We start from the raw sequence: 21,288 nt of genomic DNA, 5'->3' as shown, positions 1-21,288 counted from the left end.
CCTTTAATAGGGTTAAGCCGAGCTAACACCATGCGCCACCGAGGAACTTCTTGACCCAATTTCTTGAATTACCACTTACTTACAATCTATCGGCCTGAACAGGGGTTAGATTATCAGAATTAGTTTGGAAGGAAACGCTTAAAATTCTCTTACTTGGAAGTTTGATTGAATTATAATACTTTCGAGTATTCCAAGATAAGGAACTTAAATGTTAAAATAACGACTGAAATTCATGCTTTTTTCCGCAATTATCAATGGATCAAAATTCTTAAACCATAGATTGTTCTTGAATTACTGAAGAATAGTACTAATTATAAAAATCTTGTTCTGAACATAAAAATGTCTGTAGAATGAAGAGACGGATAAAACGCAGAAATATGAAACGAAAATTACCAAAAATCCTAGGAATATAAACTGGGTGGTCACCCCGAAGGGTAGACCACAGTTACGTACATATGTTGCGGCATTCAGATATTATACCTATACCAATTTTTACGTCCACTCAGTGAATTGTTTTCTTATATACAAAGTATCTCACTAGATACTTTGTTGTCTGATAAAGGCTATTAGAAAGCGAATAAAGAAGTTGATTTGAAAATTAACTTCTTAGATGAAATTTGTTACTGAGTTAATACCGTAGGTAATGAGAAATAATACAACAAAGGTTGGCTTGCTATAATTATATAGCTACATAAGCTCTTGGACGTGTTATGGATATTAAATAATATCAAAATCTTAGTAACAAATTATGTAAAAAATACTACATGTGAAACTTATAAGATGTATGAATCAATAAACAACACATGTGCGATTTAATAACAACCAGAACGTGAGGAGCATACATATGGTCTTAATGTCAACCCTTGAGGTACACCATACTATAAACTAAGTAATGTTAATATTTTTATACAGATCGCATGTACTTTTTTTAAAGCAAAGATTCAAAAAGAAGTATATTTTAAAGAAGTATATAAGACTACTGTTCATTAGTACCAGCTCAAAGTAGTTCTCTGTAGATAGACAAACCTTTGAATTAGCAGACGTGAAAAAATGCACTTAGCAAAGCAAGTTGGAAACGTTCACATATCCACAGTACAGTGCGCATGTAGTACGCGCAACAAAGATACTATAGACGCCGAAGAAAGTGTATAATATGGTAATTAGTCAACATTAATTTTGTTTATTAAGATTTCATATTTTGGAAGAAATCTTCTCCGTCTATAGAAAACAGATATATTTTCACAGAGTGGACATCATTTAAAATAACGCGACAAGGTTTCAAATATTAAACTAGAAATTCTCAGTAGTTGGAAGCAGCTCATCATGAAAACAGTTTTAAATGAAATTGCTCTTTCCGTTTTTAGGTCAGAATATTTGGATCTTATTTTCAACGTCGTATCAGGTATAATATTTTACCTTTCCAGGTATTTTCAATTTAAATCGGCTTACGTTTAATTTATTTAAGCTTCGTGAAGATTGTATATTATTGTGTATTCCTTATTGTTACAAAGTATAAGCAAAATTACTTTTAACAAATATCCTCACTATGACAATAAAATCTAAGAATATAAAATAACCCTATGAGGTCAACTTCCGCTACACTTTGTTCGCTGACCAATCTATAAGTTAGCACGCGCCTGTTTCCGTGGCAATTAGCCGCTGAAGACACAGGGGACATGAACTAATGGAAGCGAATGATTTATTATATCCTACAAATAGTCAAAAAGCTAACTATATTTAGAATGACGAACAAATAGAAATAACTAACACACGTTCAAGAAAGCAAGCCTTGAAAGAAAGTACTTGAACAACAATTTCAAACCGCCCACTAAGAAATTACACAAGACACAAATAGATAAAGGCACTACAATTTTAATTAAAATCAAACAGTTGATTTAATTCCCACGCAACATGCCCAAAAACTTTCTCGGTGACGTAAGACTACTTATGTAACACTAAGGGAGGAAACAAAGATACTTTGTGCGATCTAACTGATCAGTGTGCACTTAATTAAATCGGAGACTGCTTTGATTAGCTTCGTTTGTCTTGTAACAATGGAAGTCGATTCAAGGCACGAATTTGTCGGGTGGAGAGAAAGTTAGACAGTCTTTGAGTGTTTAAGGCTAACTGCATTGTAATTGCTAAATCTATATCGATATGGATTATATCCATAATACGGATGGAATAATTGTTTTTAATCGTTTAGTATATGCAGTTAATAGATCAGAAGTGATCCGATTAATAACACTGATAAAATATTCAAAGGTGGTGACACACTCCAATTCATTACAGCCCGATCATGCTTACTTACATCAGCACAACACATTCAAAGAAAATTATTATACTTAACATTGCACAAATAAAAACTTGTTCTTTATTTACTGTTTGCTTTTATGAAATACATTTTTTTTTGTTAATTGTTTGAGAACTTCGTGAAAAATCTAACAATGTATATTTTGGCGATTACTCAGAACATGCCAGTAATGTGTTACGTTACGAAATAATTTTATTTAACTTCACAGACATAACAATGATCCTTTTCATAACAAACAACGTCTCAATTTAATTGAAACTCGAGGCAGATAAGAACTTATTCTCAGAAGAGGTTTTATTTAGCCCTAGTAGTTTCCGTACTTCAACGTTGCTCACGTTACTTGGATATTAATAATACCCAGTAATAACAAGGTCAGCTAAAGATCGATGAATGGGTAATCTTGCCAAAAGGAGATGGTTAAACAAAGCAGTGACTTGAGATTAAAAGTGATCGTAAAACAGGGCAAGCAGATATGGACTAGTCGAAAAAGAAAAACATCTAATAGAACAAGAACATTCCACACAGACAATCGGCAGAAGATCAGCAAATAATACTGCGGATAATCAACCATGTGAGTCGTAATCCCGTCAAAGATACAGTTTCTCTAATTGTAATGCTAATAAAGCTTACAGATAGAAATCCATTACAATGGGCTAAGGTTAATCCATTCTGTACCTATCAGCGGCGTTTCCCTTGACATAATGTGAGATAATGAAGAAAGTAATTATTAGCCATTAACTGATTCACAGAAAGAATAAAAAATAAAGCTTATAATACACTATAATATGGCAGTACCTACTCAAGGGAGCCAGATTTAATTACAGACCAGATTCCTATTATATTCACTTTTAAGGGCATTTTCTTCCGTGTCAGCCAAATTTCGCTACCAGAATCCGGATTAGGATAAGTTAAGAAAATTTTAAGATGAAGTAACAGAATAAACTAATTCCTAATCTGAGTATCTTTAAGTTCGTTAGCTAATGATAGCTTATGACCTAAGATATGTATGTGATGCTAATCTATCTAGAGCATTAGAATGCGAAGAGTTTATCCTAGGTAACTAACTAACATCCTCATTCGCATTCGTAATAGGAGTTAACGAACTCTTTATTACTACCCTTATACTTGTTTACTTAATTATCGGGTAAAGACTACTTATTACATAAGAGATCCATCTTTCAATTTACAGACACAATTTTCAATAAATATGAAACAATTCCATAACTCGTCACGTGTAAAATCGATTTCCTCATCCATTTTTCGTGAAGAATCAATTTAACATTGAAGATGCTTTAGCTATGGATTTAATACCTGCTTATTGGATATGAAGTTAGTACAAGACATACAAATGATACAAATAAATAACCTGGAATGCTGTAATCGCGTGTGGGAGCAACCTTATGAATACTTTGACGGGCTGTATGCTCAGGGCCTACGAAGGCCTCTTAAAGTAAAACGGCGCAATCACCTATGAAAGTAATATTAAATCGGTCGTTGATGCAAAAAGTGCACTACAGGACGTAGAGCGCCCTCTCTCTTCCACAAGAGCAACGGTGTTACCTCATAAGCGCTGGTACTGCAGGCTAAAATAGTTCAATAAAACTTGCACCGTGTGGTTGGTCTATAAATAGAATAGCATCTTTAGCAGGTAGTGTAACAGGCTTACTGCAATAACTACGTAATGTTTAAAGTGGATCAAGACTTCCTAATCGCTAACGTATCGTTACTTAGATTGCACAGGCCATAGATAGACCTTCTGGTAATTTAATCAAACGGGTACAGTTTTACAGGCTTTTTTATTCTTATGATTGGCTTTGAGAAAGATAAACTTTTTTTATCAACATACAACCTTCTGCTATTTGAAGTCGGTTTGTAATTTGTTGTAACCGTCTGCTTTTTAAACTAGGTTTCAAATGTCGAAATGGAGAGCAGATTAAATGAATTGTATCGTCGTAGTGGTTAGAAGGTTAAGGTTAAGCAAAGATTTAACAGTTTTATGTAGGCTGACGGAGTATGCCATGATAAGATTGTTGCATCATAATGACATTAATTAAAAAGTGACGACGACTTTTATGTAGCTCTCTTATCTGAGGGATTTACCAGTATTTGTAAAATAATTACGTTTGATGATCTACTTTCTAGTTAATAGGTGCAATTGTAAAAGAAAACATCATAAATATACCTCACCATAAGTAAAGCAAGCCAGCACTTAGTTGACTCTTAAGTTAGCCATTAAAACTAATTATAGGCAATGATTGCCGACGTATCTCAATCTAAACCTTAAGATCTCTCGATAAAATAAAATGTAACATGCAGGGCAAAAACCGATAATATCGGCAAATTGAGACAGCACTAGCCCTCAATTGCCGGCTGTTACAGCTTTAACTACAGGAAACTAGAGTTGCGCTTAATTAGATCAACAATCAACGTATCGATGTTTTGACGGAGCACTTTTATTTATATTTAATTTAATATCGAACTCTTTCCGTATTTTAATCAACATTCGATATTTGAAAAGCGAATGACAAAGGTTAACGAAAACAATAAAAAATAATTAACGCGATGTTTTGAAAACACGAAGGATTGTCATATTTGTAATAATATTTTTGTCATATGAGTCTAACTTTACATGACATGTAAAAATATATGTTTCGATACAATCTACGTCACTACGTGTAAACTAATTTTCTTACAACAGCCGTAAAGTCTGCATTTACGAGGTTAATTTAAGTCAGCTCTAGATTATAAATTGACGGTAACAGAATTCAAGAAAATGATTTTACAAGATCTTAAAACTCACCGTAAATTATAATTTCCCATTTTAACCATTAAAAAACGATTAACGCCAGTCTGCTTACACTTGCCTGTTCAGTTATCTCATCTGTAGCGTTATTTTTGTTCGCACAATCAAATCAAAATTCAAACTGGCAAATCGACAGTTTCAAATTAAAATCGTCCAACAAAGAACAATAACCACAAACAAATACATTTTACTTAACAGTTACATAACAAAACCTTGGTCTTTGTTACTGGAACAATGGGGCATTTTCATGACGCTACAGAAAATTGAAACATTAAAAAAACATTTAAGTATTACCCTACTTATAATCTTTAAATCCTAATTTTCGTAAATCATATAATAAAATTGTCTTAAAACCTTCTCGAGACGTGAAAACGGAAATTAATTTTCGTAAAAATGTTTCTTTAGCTTTCAAGCGTCGCATCATGTGGAACGGATTCTCGGCGGCGATTAATCGCATTGTGAACAAATAGGGGCGTCATCTACAACATGTTTACAGCTGGTAGAATGTGCTCTTAGATTTATTATATTAGTAGTTCCACACATAACACACACATACTGACTGATATAACTTATTAGTTATTTTGTAGATAAAAGATACCATTACTTTGCTTGCTTGAAAAAGGGACAAAAAAACTGTATAAGCACTGACTTCTTATTGCCAAACAAAAAAGGTCGCACTAAATGTTCAAAATTCATCTCAGAATAGCTAGTATCGGCATTAAAATCTTGCAATCTCATTTCAAGTGAATCGTATATAAATCTAACAACCCTAAGTGCATGAGTCACAGCGAACCGAGCGCTGCGTGATCTGACGCGGTCATGGACATTGTCTGCAGAATACGTTCAATTCTTATTTATAAACAGCTGTCCAATTGTTCATATTTATGTTTAGACCACAAATATAATCAAGCTCAAATACTTCGCGCCGGACCACTTTCTACCTACAGATTCCCTTGAAATTCTGGAATTAAAACTCGAAAATGTTAGTATTTCGCTAACAACGTATGACCTACTCGAACTAAAGTAGAACAAAGCAATAATACAAAACTCGAACAACAAGCCGTAATACAATTAAGTGCCAATTATTGTTAAAAATACTTGGCAGAGGAAGTGGGAAGCATAATGGCAGTAACAAGTCGTATCGAACGTGAAATTATGAGTGTGACCTTAAATCTATATGATTGAAGATGACTCTTCAGTATGAACTAAATACCTCTATTTTGAAACATGCAGAACAAGTCAACATTGCAAGCCATAAAGAAAGTTTAATAACATAATACCGTGTACGAGAAAGAATTTCTGCAGTAATAGTTCAGATAAAACCACCGCATCGGATCTCAAGATCATGGCAAATCGCCGGAGGTAAGTGTATTACTAATAATAGCTATGAGTTACTCTACAATTAAGGTCTTCAATTTATCTACAGAACTTTATAGGCAGACTGTTTAAGTAATGTGTGCATCAGAAGTAAATATTGCTGAGGATCTTCTGGAATTACTTTGCTACACAAACTACCTATCATGTCTTAATTTCTCATGACCTGGTTTGTACAAAATCATCAACGAATCACCAACCAAATATTGCAGATGGATTCAACGCCATTAAAGGATAATTTTCTCTTTTTCTATGCAATTAGTTTTATTCCCAAAGTTTCCAGGAGTCAAAGGCAATATTCAATATAAATTATCTTAATACAAGTTTAAATGCAATTAATGTAAACCAATGGAATCTTCAAACCTTGTCAATTTAATCGCATGAATATAAAAGGATAAATCTTTGTAACAGTCAGTAAGAAACGTTAATTCAATAAAGAATACTGTTAGAAAAGCAAGCAGCTTGAGCTGCTGAGTAATAAGTGAATGTAAAATTATTTTCTTGAGCTCCTATTAATTAAGTGTTTATAAATCGCAGATGTGATCTACAACGTTCTTCTTTCATTCCTAAAGTTGGTAATGCGAGATTTAATCATTTCTAGATTTGGATAATTCATTTGTCTTTTTATTTCTCAGCCACAGCATTGAGGGTCAAAATGATTCATCATTAACAGTTTACACAATGGGCAATAGACAGTGATTCATAAAACAGCAGGTGGTTCAAATGAACAAAATAATTGAATTAGAAGCTCGCCGAAAAAATTGGGGCGAAACTCCTTTCTATTTGATCACTTTCCTTTATTGAATAAGCCTTTAGCATTCTTTGTTGCAAAATTCCTTTTCAGTTAGCGTATTTTGTAATTCTCGAGTACAACGTTAACCTAAAATTTTAAACTAGGTTTTAAGTGCTGACTAAGCAAGATAACGGACAGATTGTTTATTTCAGAAAAAAAATACCGTTGTGTATAAAAAGCACTTTTCAGCGAGCAACAATGGCGCGGAAGAGACCCAAAACAAAAGGTATTCAAGCATACAAATGAGAAAAATGTCATTCCATGAAATTCAGATGCCGCACTCTATAAAGGTCAAGTTTAAAACAAGGAACAAAAGGCTGGAACTAAAAGAATGGAACTACATTCCATTACAGACGGCCGGGGAGCGTATTAACGTAAATAGCTTGGGAATGTCGCATGCGGCAAAAACATGTTTCATCGTAACCATAAAGTATGCGTTTAATGGTATCGGTTCGAACTTGACCTGAGAAGGAGATACCATAACAGTCATCAAAGTGTTACTGGTTTTTAAAGTACCTACTCGGAGTAAACTGGTAGGTAATAAGAAATTTGGCTGCGACACGCTAATTCAAGACTTGTCGTTAAATTATGTACTACCTTGTATTTTTTTTTTGCAAATCTGATTCCTTAATATCGAAGTCCATGTCTTTAGTGTTAAGAATTTTAACTCTAACGCGAGTCTAATCTTTTAATCCCGCGATACGTCTATTCGGTCTATAAAAGTAATGGAAAAAACTTCCAATCACGTGATTTCTCAAAAATATCGCATAAAGCTGGAGAAAATTGCATAACATACAGAATACTTTGAAAAAGCGACCCTCTTTCGATATTGATTGAATAATGAATTACCCTAACATGTCAGACATTTCGCTACTGGATCCATCAAGGTCGTAATCCCAGACTACAATTGCGAATTCGAAACGAATCAATAGACTGAAACCGAACCATCCGTCGACAGACAGGCAAACAAGAAAAAGACTTGTATGCAGTCGCAAATAGACGCAACTCGCATGGTTGCAATATATTAGCAATATAAATTACAGTCCGCATGAATAGCGTTTTTATAGCAATAAATAAAGCGTGTTGTGTCGTCTCCGCTATGCATATAACTTTATCAAGCTGTGCTTGTAATAATTATAATCTCTTTGAATTATCGTCTAGATTAACTATTTTATTGCCTGTCTTCAATACCAGCTATCTCTCTAAATGTAACTTATTCAAATTTCCTTTACTTGTTCACTATAAATGTCGATGGTTTTTATTATAATTTAATACTTGCTCTGTGTGTCTCCCTTGTAGTTTCTCATAAACAGTAACATAAGCGTAAGTCCAAAATCGACTACGAGCATATTCGAATTCGAAGTCTATTTTGAATATCAGAATATGGTTAATAACAATAAATACTTTTTAAACGAATTAAAAAGGGATGAGGCCATTCGGATAGTATTTTTATTTTTCCGTGTAGCAAACGTTCGCCCACTTGTCGCAGGCACAGGTTCGACATTGTCGCCGGGCAGTGCGCGACCGTGAACCCGCGCGAGGGCACCGCAGCCCTGCGCCCGGGCAGCGCACCTTCATGTATTGTATGTCTTACGTATCAATAGGTATCGGGAGCGAACTGAATATGTACCAAGTAAAGAGGTTGTGATATTTTGATTATTTAAATATTATTAGTTAATTAGGTACCTGTTTTTTATATCTGGCTAATACATATCTGAACCGAGACAGGGAAGGACAGGAAAGTAAGCCCTTGCACCTTAGTGTAGTAAGAGTTTAAAAAACAGTTTTGATGTTCTAGTTCAATCTAGTTTAGTTTTCCTTTTTAAAATAAGTTTAGCCTCCGCTCCCATTTGTGGCAGAATTTTCAATTACCATATCCATCATAATATTTACCATAAAAATTAAATTTACCTGTCATGTCATCAAAACTGTCAGTTTGCCACTTGAAACGTCATTAGAATTCACTACTTAGTTCGACTACCCACAAAATTTACCAATAATACATCTTCAACAAATAGTCATCAATGAATGGTATTGTCTGGTTCCCGAGACGAATCCAAAATCGATTACAATGCGCTTGTTTTTGTACGTCTGTCACTTTACGGTATTTATATATTAATTTTAATACTAGTCCCAATCATAATACTAGGCAGTGTTAGCACATATTGAAGTTTTCGGGGCATTACCCTAATTTCTGTATTCAGTAATTTAATATTTAATTAAAATCAAGGCTACGAAATATTCTAATTTATGTAAGCTTAGTTCTATACTGGAGTTAGGTAATACGTGTATGACTCAAAGTAAACTGAGTGAGCAAAAACATTGGCACAGCTCCAAGCAGGTAGGTTTTATTATCGCGATGTCAGATTCTAGTTTGTTTCAAAGCCGTATATTTTGCCAATTTTTTTTAAGAGTTTATTCACATTTCTGTCAAGGTCGTTCTGTGTGGCTTTCTTATTTAATAACACATTCATTTTAAAATAAAAGATGTGTTTTAATGACTTGTAAGACAATATTTCAACTTGACAGCGATATTACAAAACTATTGACATCGGACTTGACTCGTAAGTAATACCACTACAAGGCTAGTTTCCTTGTAAATTGTCATTGCATTCAAACCATCTACATTGTTCGTACCAACTATTTTGTTCTAAAGTATTCTGTACTAGTTTTCATTAACAAAATAAACCATAAACCTGACTATTTAGAAACCATTATACTAGTTCTTAATAAAATAAACTGGGTCAGTGCAATGTATTTTCATTTAACAAGCATTGCATTGTACTGTGCATTGTTGCCAGCTATAATATTAAGCATAACTAGTGTTGTCTATTCACATGTACTGCCAGACTGAATTACAAAATTACCTACATAAAGGAATAAGATTTTATCACAGAGATTTTATTACTTTGTGCAGTCATTTCTGCGTTCCATATTAATCATTCGCAAATAATAAAGTCGAAATAAATAAATTATAATTTTATCATTTTAAAATATCCTAAGGATGTTGTTTTTATAAATTCTCTAATAATACCCAGGCTTTGTAGGACAATACAAGCCACAATGAAATAATACAAATACTTTGAATAAATCATTCAAGGGCTGTCTGTTATACAGACCATACTAAACACGTCTACAAAAATAAAATATATTTTAAAGCTTTGTAAACACTTGATGGAAACATTCTAGGTCAAGGACATGTTTGTGTAAGTAATTTAAGAACATGTTCTAAGCTATGTAATTTCAATGACATTGACATTCTTTGAGAGACATTAGTTGTGGTTAATGGCCGAACATTCAACCATTTATAACTTGCTGCTAATTCTAATGTTGTGTTTCAGCCACCCTTATGTGACATACTGCCTTTTCAAAGCTGAAATTGTTAAGACTAATGTCACTTAGCCAAATGTGGTTGAGTTTTTAAGGTGATAAGTAGAAAATTCAAAGCCAAAATAAATATGGAATATTATGAATGTTTCTTGTAATTCAATACTGTGCACAGGGCCAGATCTAGGGGCCCCGAGGCCTCGAGGCAACAAAGGAGTGGGGGTCCCCTTGGTTCATGTTATTTTCATTCAGTGAAATATTTATAGAGCTTTTTTTAGGGCCCCTGGTGATAATGGGCCCCTAGGCACTGGCCTAAAGTCCCTTATGGATAATATGGCACTGACTGTGCAGCTATGGGGTAAGACTATCAATGAAAGTGTCTGCTGTCCCTGATTAAGACAATTTAAGTATACATAATCAGTTGCTTATATCAAAATATATTTTTCACTTCTGTTATGTTAATCCAAACCCTGTCTAACCAGTTTATAATACTTTTAGTTTCTATCAAACATTATGTGTAATGGTGTCAATGTGGAACTTATAATGTAGAGTCTATTACAGCAAATATGATGACATAGTCACACCCCAATGACATCATATAATATCATACTCTTACACAAGCTACCTATGTAGAAATATTGGTATGAAAGTGTAACATATTCCAGGCCTGCCATAATAAAGTATAAAACCTCTATGAATTAAACCTCTTCTATATGAATATTATCGAACAAGTGCCTGTCTCATGCCTTAGTAGATTCAGATAGGTAAAAGTTCTGTACACTCAGTTTTTAAGCATTTAGGTAATGGTGAGATATGTTAAACACTATTACTATAATTTTAATGAAGAATACAAACATACTGTTAGTTTCTACTTCAAGTTCATCATATAGAACAGCTGATATTAGTTTGCAGTATGTTCAGTTATAAACATTGATAGAATACATAGTTTTTCTAAATTTGTGATCTAAATGACTTTGATAATTAATTTCTGGCATTTGTGGTCTCAAAAGTGGATAGAATGATAAATATGGCTATTAAAACAAATGTTTAGATGAAATGGGGTAGATGAATATTTGTTATTCCTATCCATAACACTCAGTCACTGGCCAAAAACACAATTGTTAGACCATTGTCATAATTATCGATGCAAAACAAAATCATTTTATCACTAAACTTATAAATCACAGCTATAATTAAGAAACATCTATGTGATTTTATAAAGGGGCGTCAAAGTAATTGCCCTTCGCAAAAGGGCTGGAAAATTAACTCTAATCAATAGTAGGTCAGTAACTTCATAAAGTAAACGCAGTTTGGCATTTAGATGCCTTCGCAAAATTGGACCTTGTTAACAAAGATTAGTCATCAGAAATGAATAAGTTATCATAATATTGCGAACCAGGAGTCATTCCCAAGTTTCAATGCAACAAACACGTAACTTTTCGTATGATTGATAGAACTAATAAAATTCAATAGCTCAGTCACAGCAACTCATTAGATAAAAAAAATACATTAGAATAGATCTCCGAAGCGGAAAATGGCGTTAAAAATTTACGGTTATTTCGATGTTTTGGTCATACTTAGCCGCATAAACTTAGTAAGTACATGTGTAGCAAGTAAATATTTAACAGATACAATGCCTAGCAAATGATTAAATTATATAAAATCCATAAAAATCACTCACCTTTCTAATTATTGACAGCAATACACAGCACTAGAAAATTCACTGTTACCAATGCTACCAACATAAATGTCAAAACGATTTGAAGCTCATGCTCAAATGCTGTCTTGGATTCTTGCTGGACGTTTAATTGCTTGTACTTGGTAATTATATCAAGTGAATATCGATCTTAAAAGTTATCTTAAAATTAATGACACTACATATTATTCATTTACACGGTTTGCATATAATGTTTTTTGTAACCTAATAACGTATAAAAAGATTTCAATATCAAGTGGACAACTAAACGTAATAGTTTGTTTTTTCCTTAAATAATATCAAATCAATTCTATAATAAAAAGGTATTTGTGTATCAGTGCAAACACAACACAAGCAAAATTCATGCACTAAAATAATCTTTCTTGCTTTATTTTTAAATCCGTTTTGGTTACACTTTTAAGACATTTCTTCCATGATAGTTTCAATAGATATTATTATAGGCAACAAAAACGACTATTTAAAGTTTCTTTTTTCAGCCCCTTTTGCAAGAAATTTAATGATCATAAAAAAAACTCAAGAATTCATAATCGAGTTTTTACTAGCTACGTGTATTGGAACGATTAATTGTCAATGTCATTTTCACGACGTTTTTTTACTCTTGTCAATTTGTCATGACAAACAGTTGTAGCGAGTGGTTGTGAGCCTGTGAATATTAAAATTACCATCAAGGTTTTTATCACTATTTTAAAAAAGAGCAAATTATAACTGCTTATTTGGGAACTCTCATATTAATACATATGTGGCGTCTCTGGCATATGTTATTTCATTTTAATACTGCATGATCACTAAACAATAATTTATTGCCTATCAACTGTCCGCTTTGTTTATTCGAAGAGAAATGAGTAGTTTCGGTGTGGGGGTGTATTTTTTGACGGTGTTATGGTTCGTGACGTTGATGCTGTGCTGGGTATCAGTGCGTACAGGACATAGTATTGGGAAAATATCTTTGATTGTAACTTTCGTTCTGACAGTGGTTTTGGTATGTTTGCCAAAAGGCGAGTCGTATAATTTGGACAGTGCCAATTTTTACGACAAGTTGTACATTCCTCGGTACGTTATCCTTGGAGTCTTGTCAGTCAGTTGGGCGGTTGGGGCCGGGTTTTGTTTTGTTCACGTTTGTCTCGCGCCTGTCGAGACACACAAACTTAGGAGTTTCGGTTCTGTAAATTAGTTTGCTTTGGTAAGTCTTCTTTTTCGTTGCATCTTCTGTCTATTATTATTTTATTTTAAAATTAGACTTTTAATATTTTTTTAGTTGTTATCAGATAAATGATAACAAAATTACAGAACATTTAAGGCATAGCACATATTAATCAGTTCATTATTTATGCTTATCATACCTTATCTTACCCATTCACATTAATATCTAATTCATTTTCCTAACAAGTCCATATTGAATGTTAACATTACATCACATAATGGCTTATCTTTATAGTGTCATTATCATCTTGGGAACACAATGCTTAATGTTATTTGTCTGCATGGAGTATTTATTCTTACATCTAAGCATAAACAATACTCACTCTATATTTAAATAAACTCTTCTTCAGTTCAAATTTTTTAGAATGCCTAATTGTAAAAAAATCTTTTTTGAAAAAAGAATACTATTTTTTTTAATCATATGAAATATAAAACAATTTTACTAAAAACTTTTTGGTGCCCCTATTTATAAGTCACAGGAACAATTTTTTATTTACATTGAAAGAAATTAAGATTAATCACTAATGATTTGAGTTCAATGCACAACATGCTACTGATAAGACTTGTTTTGACCTCATTCCACTGTAGTCTCATTCAATTAGAGAAGAAAGTAGCTTCTTTAATGGTAATTTGATACCGTATAAAAACTACCTAACATTAAAAAAAAATTGAGTGATAAAAATTGGCTATAGAATAAAATTATGACCAATTTTATTCCATGAAGTTGAGAATAAAGAATAGAAAATAAAAAATAATTAAAATAATTCTGATAATATGTTAAAGAAGCATGCCTGTCTAAAAATATCATGAACTTAATGTTAATTTTTTATTATGTTAAATTTGTTTCAGTCAAAATGTCGAATGCAATAATACTCTGCCAGAGTTTACGATCACCGATCAGAAGGTTGGCTAACCTGAAGCGGGCGAGACCAATAACAACGTCAGTTGTGCACAATGAGACTATATTAGTTAAAAATAACGATGAATTTGTACATAAGGTATGTATTATACTTCTTTAATACTAACTAGCCCTGGTGTGAATGTTGTTTTAAGTTGTTTTTGCATTTGTATTTATCAAAGTTAATTATCATATTATAAGTTTTAACCAGTCTATGTTTAAAATGTAGTCTAAACATGCAAAGGTTAATGAATTCAGTCCTTTTACCTGTGCAGCACACAAGGAGGTGCTCTGATGAAAACACACCCTTTTTGAGGAAATTTATTTACCCTACCCCAATAACATAATATTTTGGAACCTAAGAATAAACCTAATAATATTTTGATACCTTACCTAAAACTAGACTTTTATTGGTAAATGAAATAATTGTGAAAAAAATACCTTCTTTTTCTTGAGATAAACGGAATTCACGCGCGTAAAATTGCATACGTCCAAAAGTCCATTATAAGGATATACATTTAAAAATAAACCGTATGGCTTTGCAATTTGAAGTAACGTCTATATTTAAATCTTATTCTCCTATACGATTCAATACTATGAGATCATTGTTAGTTGATGACGTCATACCAATCTGACGTGTTCACTTAATGCTGTCACAAACAGAACTATTTTATGTGAGTCACTTAAGTTGGTTATAAGTGATTGCTTTTTTTAATTCTTGGCTTAAGATTTATTTAGACTTCCGCTAAAAAATCATGCAAGCGTGATATTTCTCAATTTTAAACGCATACATTACGAGGCCCCGCTTTGAAAAGCATTTAAATATTTTACATCTATCGAATATAAAACAAAGCAAATGTCGCCTATTTATCTTTAATTAAATTTTAAAGAAAAAGCTGGCATCTAAACACAATAAACTCTCTTAAGTATTTGTTAAATATCTTTTAATACGACTATAAACAATGCCATGTGCCTGCGTCCTTAATATAGTACCTTATTTTAAATACGAATTTTAATATTTTAGTAGATCGGCTTGCGTAAATTTCAAGAGATTATTCAACACGCAATTTTCTAAGAGCGAATATTAATATTTTATGGAAAGCCGACGCAACTGGATCACAATTCCAATCAGAATGTGAACCACGTGAACCACGAAAATAAAACAGTAATAAAATCTCATTCGCCTTATATCTAATGCTAGCTAAGCTAAGCTCTACATGACTCATAAGAACTCTTTGGTATCCAATAAAAATGCAAATTACTTGTTTCGTGTCCTTATTGTACGTATGTATAGAGTTTATATTCATATTCCATTATTATTAGCAATTTCATAATTGACATGCGAATATTCATAACGGGACTATGAATAAGTTATCAGGGGCCCTACCAACACCTCTCGAATTAAGACTGCTGGTAATGTGCAAGCGAGACGGCACCATACATTAGCGTAACTTCATCTCGCTTCCTGATACTAATACAAGATACTATTAATATTAGCAATGTTACGATTTGACATACGAATGAATATATAGTAGAACTTTGAATAAGGTATCAGAAGCTCTATCGACAACTCTCCAAGTAAGACTAATGGTAATGTGCAAGTGAGACGGCAACATTATCAACATACATTAGAGCTCTTCGTCTCGCTTCTAAAAACGCAGTTCTGCGTTTATGAGGTCGTAAGCACGCTATCAATTTGAACTAGAGAAGAATATGATAATTTAATGAGCATTACTATATCTACACCCTACGGTATCTTGGTTGCCTTCGGAATCGCTTGCGTGAGTAGTATAACGTTAGATAACACTGAATTATTCATGATTACGTTAAAGCACGATACGTGATATTTAACTAGGATTATGTTACTAAAATATATACATATACATATATAATTAATGATATACATAATATATGTCTGTATAGCAGTAGAATCCTTTTATTAACTAACTACAAAAAGGTGTATGATCAGAATTGATCTGTCAAGCTCCTAAATAAAATACTAGCTATATTAATTAGGCTTGGCTCCAACGACAATCATTTTTCTTGTTTGTTTGTCGTTCCGGTTGGATTCTTGCAACTCAATATTGAGGCACTTCCCGATAAGCTAGCAGGCTGAAATTTTCAGGGTATCTTCAAACTCGATGACAATGTCATTTACAACTATAAAAACGGCAGGACCGATTTCGTTGAAATTTGGACATAGACGTGGGGTTTAGATTTTTTAAATGTATTAATTATTTTTTATCTTTTTAGAGCTGATTTTTTCGAATCGATCAGTATAATATATTTGTTGCAAAAATAATTTATTGGAGCGGTTATTTTTCCTTATTACCTAATTTCTGGTTCTTACGATGAAGGTTATATGAAATTCATCAAACAGTAGTTGTTCGTATGTGCATGTAGTAGCAAAATTCTCGTTATCTTCAGACTATAATTAAATAACGTCACGTCACATTACTCATAGTGTTATCGAGTGACGTCATCGGTTCTGCAGTCTTATAGACTGGACTATCTGAGCTATCTCATCACGTATGAATGTATATTATATTTACCTGATAATGAGAATGGCGCAGCGGTGTAAGCCATTCCGTAAGATGTCTGGAATTTCGTTTATTGGCATCTGATCGTTAATGCAGCAGCAGTTTACGACCAAAAAGCCGGAATTCGTACGGTTGTGTGCAAACCTGCAGAATAACGTTTACGGATACTTTATTGTAAAGCGTGCTCACTTTAAGATAAACATGGGTGATTGCAGACGGCTCGATAACTCGTGATTACACAGACATTATTACAGAGAGAGCAATTTTCATTTCGAATGAAATACCTTTATGAAGACGTATAGTCTATCCCGTGAATGACGGTCTTAGAGTTGGGCCAAACATTCCGTTTTTGAGTCGCCCTCAATATGGCCTCATGTTAATCCAATCCTCCATCGAAAACACGATCCAAGCGAGCTGTTATTTCGAGTTCCACGGACGTTGGCTACTTTTATTATACGTAACAATACCATCAATTTACCAGGTGATGAACAACGACAAGCCGGTGATAGTGAACTTCCACGCGGACTGGTGCGAGCCCTGCAAGATCCTGACGCCGAAGCTGAAGGAGCTGATCGAGCCGCACGAGAACCTCGACCTGGCTGTGGTGGATGTGGAGGATAATGCTGATCTCGTGCATACGTTTGAGGTATAACTACGTTTATACATTAGCCATCTACGGGCGCATGAACGCCAAAACACCAAATAGGAACTGTAGCTGTCGTCATGGCCGTAATCGGTTGGATGATGACGTTTATACCACAGTTAACATAGCAATATACTGTTGGTTACCTTTGGACGAGAGAATTTGTAAAAGAAGAAAAATTTCTAAAGGCCAGCTCAAATTGGCATTGCCTTTCGAACAATCCTGTATTTGGGGGGGGGGGGGCTAATAACATGTGAAGGGAAGTTTTTGTTTGCACACCAAGACCTAAAACTTTTTCTTTTTTTTTTTTCATAATATTTTGTTGCCGTAGTAAATATGTTTTGTTAAACTGTATGAAATTGCGTTTTTTTTATATCAAACTGAAGGGAACGTAAAAACGAAGCCGGCAATTAATGTAGGGAACAGAGTAGTTTAGTCCGTCTAACATACAGATGTGACAGAGGAATTATGGTATTCTATTTCAATGAATGATCTATACCCAACGTTGTATTCAGGTTCCATATTTTTGAGGCCTAGATTTGCATGGATCTTTTTTTTTGTTATTTGTTCTTTAAATTTTCATTCTCTCTTTGTCATAGATATATTTCCGAAAATTGACACGCTTCGAGTTATGTCATTTATGTATGGACTTTAATGAATAACTGTAGTAAAACAATCAACAATAAATAACGATACCGTTTATAAAATTACAGGTCAAAGCAGTCCCGGCAGTGATAGCAATAAAAAATGGTATAATAATAGACAAATTTATCGGACTAGTCGACGCAGACATGATCACAGGACTCATAGACAGAATGGCGGGCAAAAAGAAGGAGAGCACGTAAATACCGTAGATAATAGAGTTATTTAGAGATGTCAGTGTGTGATAGATCTTGGAATAGTTAAAAGGAGGCGCAATGCGTATTCGTAAGTTTTTTTTTGGGTTCGGTTGGCAGCTCTTGCCGTGTTTGAGGTTTTATGTTGGGTAGCTATAAAAGTGAGAGGCTAAGGAAATGTTTTAACTATAAGCTATCTGCAGCTAATGTAAGGAAAATATATTGAAAAGTGAAATATTCTAACAAAGGAATGGCAAAATTCAGTTTTCTTTTATTGAATATTTTTGCTCAATTTTATTGATGAAAAGGATTTTAAGAGCGAAAAGCTAATGTATAACATATGAAAATGTTTGTGTAATGATTTCTCTTGCCTCGGAGGTGAAAAAGGTTGTCAAAAATATCAAATCACAACCAGAAAATAATGTTTTTCATTTACAAGAAAAAATTTACATCACATGGTTTAATAATTTGTAAGTACTTTTATCAATAGTATTATCATTTAGGGACAACTAATTTATATTTTATTTAAGTATTGATTTATTCAGATAATCACGAGCTGACATCTCAACTGTATATAATCTAATAAATTCTTAGTTAAAACAATTTATACGTAATTTTGCATACTATATGTTGTTTTTAGAAGCAATAAAATATATATTTTGTTTGGTGTTCTTTAGTTATTATAATGTTTGTATTCGTGAGCTGAACTATATTTAAAACCACCTTAAGGAAGAAGGTGTTTTCATGCGACTGCGTGTTTTTTGGAACCTTCTGTCCTACTCTTAAAAGGCACAAAGAAAAGAGTTAAATTAAAAAAAAATGCAATTCTCAAAAAATGTAGATAAATCTTTTTGGGAAAATTTTAAATGTTGGTGAAATGGCAGGATTTTATAAAAAAAGTAATAATTTTAAAATGTTAATTTCTTTTAAGAGTTTATTTATTTAATAAAGTGTTGTGCAAAAGTCTTATGCTAGCTATTACTGTACACTAGACCGCGTGCAGTAGAATGTGTGCTAAGAGAACGTCATGAATTGATTTTGTTTGATAATATTTAGGAGTTCACGAATATATAGAAAAACGAAGAGCTTTCCTTGATGTATTTGTTGAAGTGAGACGGGGCACTATGTGAAGTGAAACGGCTTTTCGCTTTCAAGTTCGACATGTCGTGGTAGGCCCCAAGGGCTTATTTTAAAATTGGCAGCACTGTCTTCATAATCAAACTGTAGATTGTAATGTACATGTTTTTTTCTTATTGTATAGTCCAGACGTGACCTGCTTATGATATTATACAAGGCCCTTAAGATTAAGTCCACCTATACACCTTTGGACCCTTTATGAATTGATAAAACATCAAGAAAATATTAAAAATATATTAAGGTGCAATTTTCACCCTTTTTCTAGGTGATAGAGAATATATTGATATATTTTTAACTTATGAACTATCTTAAGGTTACATGTTGTTGTTCCTATGTTAGTTATATTTATTATCTGTATTTGAGGTTGGTCCACAATATTGTACTTAAAAACATATTTTTTTTGGAGATACGGTTTATCTTGCCATCATATACAATAATGTGTATCAACCTTATAAATAAAATAGTTCAATGCATAAACTATGATTGTATTGTTTTAAGTTTTAACTACTTTTAACATTGATTTGCTTATTTAATTGTTTATAATAGGCCTAGTCTTTTCTGTCTGATTTTGTTGTAAGTATAAAAATATATTTTTTCTATGAAATTGGTTTCGTTTTTTCTTCTCTGCACGTATTCTATTTAGCACTATCTTCGTATTTCTTTCTACCTTTTTGTAGTTAGTGTTTTTCCAAATTTCGCTTTGACACACGCACTGATGCACGATTTTACCAAATAGCGGATTCATACTGATTTTTTCTCCAGAGGATACAGAAAAATATTCATGGTGAAGAACTATTTACCATCGCATCAAGTTTTTAGCTTGTACGTAATAAGGCCCATTTTCCCTTGCCCCAAAATAACAACTTGCAATGAAAAATACTCTTTTTATATCAATAAAAGCAGAAGGAGAAACAAGCTTTAGCAATTCGCTAGATGGACTATGTGTGTACCACAGCAAAACATATCTTGGCTTTTCAATCTAAGCCCGCCTTATATTCTTATATATATTAAATCCTATACTATCTATATGCACTTATGACCAATTTATATACTTACACAATATGCATAATTGCTTCAAAGAAGTAAATCTTATCTTAGGAATTCTTACAGTTTTTGACACATCTATTTTTTTTTATTTTATTTTAAAACAGTTGTTTTTTTTTTAATTTAACATCTCACTTAAAGTTTTACGTCGCACAGATTAAGTTAGTGAGAAATTTGACGCATTGGAATGGAGATATTATTTTATTACGTGAAAATGTTCTGAAACATCTAAATTTTAGTTATTCACTTAGAGCAGTATTGATATATACCTAACATTTACATTATATCAATAAGAGTTAAATCCGTCATGTATGGAAAGTTAACTATTTTTTATGGCAAATTAACCTATTCTTTATTTTTGGAGTATTATTGATAAAATCTGTAGAATTTAAAATGAGCTCTCTATTTTTACACGACTTTTTTCACTAAGCACACTTGACTACCTAAATATTTCAATGTAGGTTCCTACTTTAAGATACAAATGATCTTACATCGGCTATTTATAAGTACCTAACTATCTAGATTTATTTTAAGGACTGTCTCGAAAATTAGGCTATAGCATAAAGCTATCCTAAAATTTTAGAAATCTTAAATCGGAAAAATATATATCTAAGAAGTTTTAAATGATATTCTAGTTTGTAATAAATGTGTGTGAAAACGTT

General features: G+C 32.8%; 2 protein-coding genes across 3 annotated transcripts in view; one reads left to right on the top strand and one right to left on the bottom strand.

The window, feature by feature from the left end:
* Nucleotides 1-12,388, bottom strand: part of LOC113503845 (kinesin light chain) — a 63,573-nt gene extending 51,185 nt beyond the window's left edge. Inside the window, exon 1 of the mRNA XM_026885952.1 lies at nt 12,293-12,388. The gene's annotated coding sequence lies outside the window, so the exon portion shown is untranslated. The remainder of the gene's footprint in view (nt 1-12,292) is intronic.
* A 522-nt stretch (nt 12,389-12,910) lies between these two features.
* Nucleotides 12,911-20,186, top strand: LOC113503842 (thioredoxin, mitochondrial). Of its 2 annotated transcripts, none has more exons than XM_026885944.1 (4): nt 12,911-12,997; nt 14,378-14,526; nt 17,448-17,612; nt 18,323-20,186. In XM_026885944.1, the coding sequence occupies exons 2-4, from the start codon at nt 14,383-14,385 to the stop codon at nt 18,452-18,454; spliced, it is 441 nt and encodes a 146-aa protein (XP_026741745.1). In that variant the 5' UTR covers nt 12,911-12,997; nt 14,378-14,382; the 3' UTR covers nt 18,455-20,186. The 2 variants fall into 2 exon arrangements, with proteins under 2 accessions (XP_026741745.1, XP_026741746.1); XM_026885945.1 differs by lacking the exon at nt 12,911-12,997 and adding an exon at nt 13,060-13,508.
* The last annotated feature ends 1,102 nt before the right edge of the window (nt 20,187-21,288 follow it).

The sequence above is a fragment of the Trichoplusia ni genome, chromosome 20 (assembly GCF_003590095.1).
Source record: "Trichoplusia ni isolate ovarian cell line Hi5 chromosome 20, tn1, whole genome shotgun sequence".
NCBI classification, from domain to species: Eukaryota; Metazoa; Arthropoda; class Insecta; order Lepidoptera; family Noctuidae; genus Trichoplusia; species Trichoplusia ni.
Note: the sequence above shows the minus strand (reverse complement) of the source record. Positions and strands in the feature narration are given on the sequence as shown.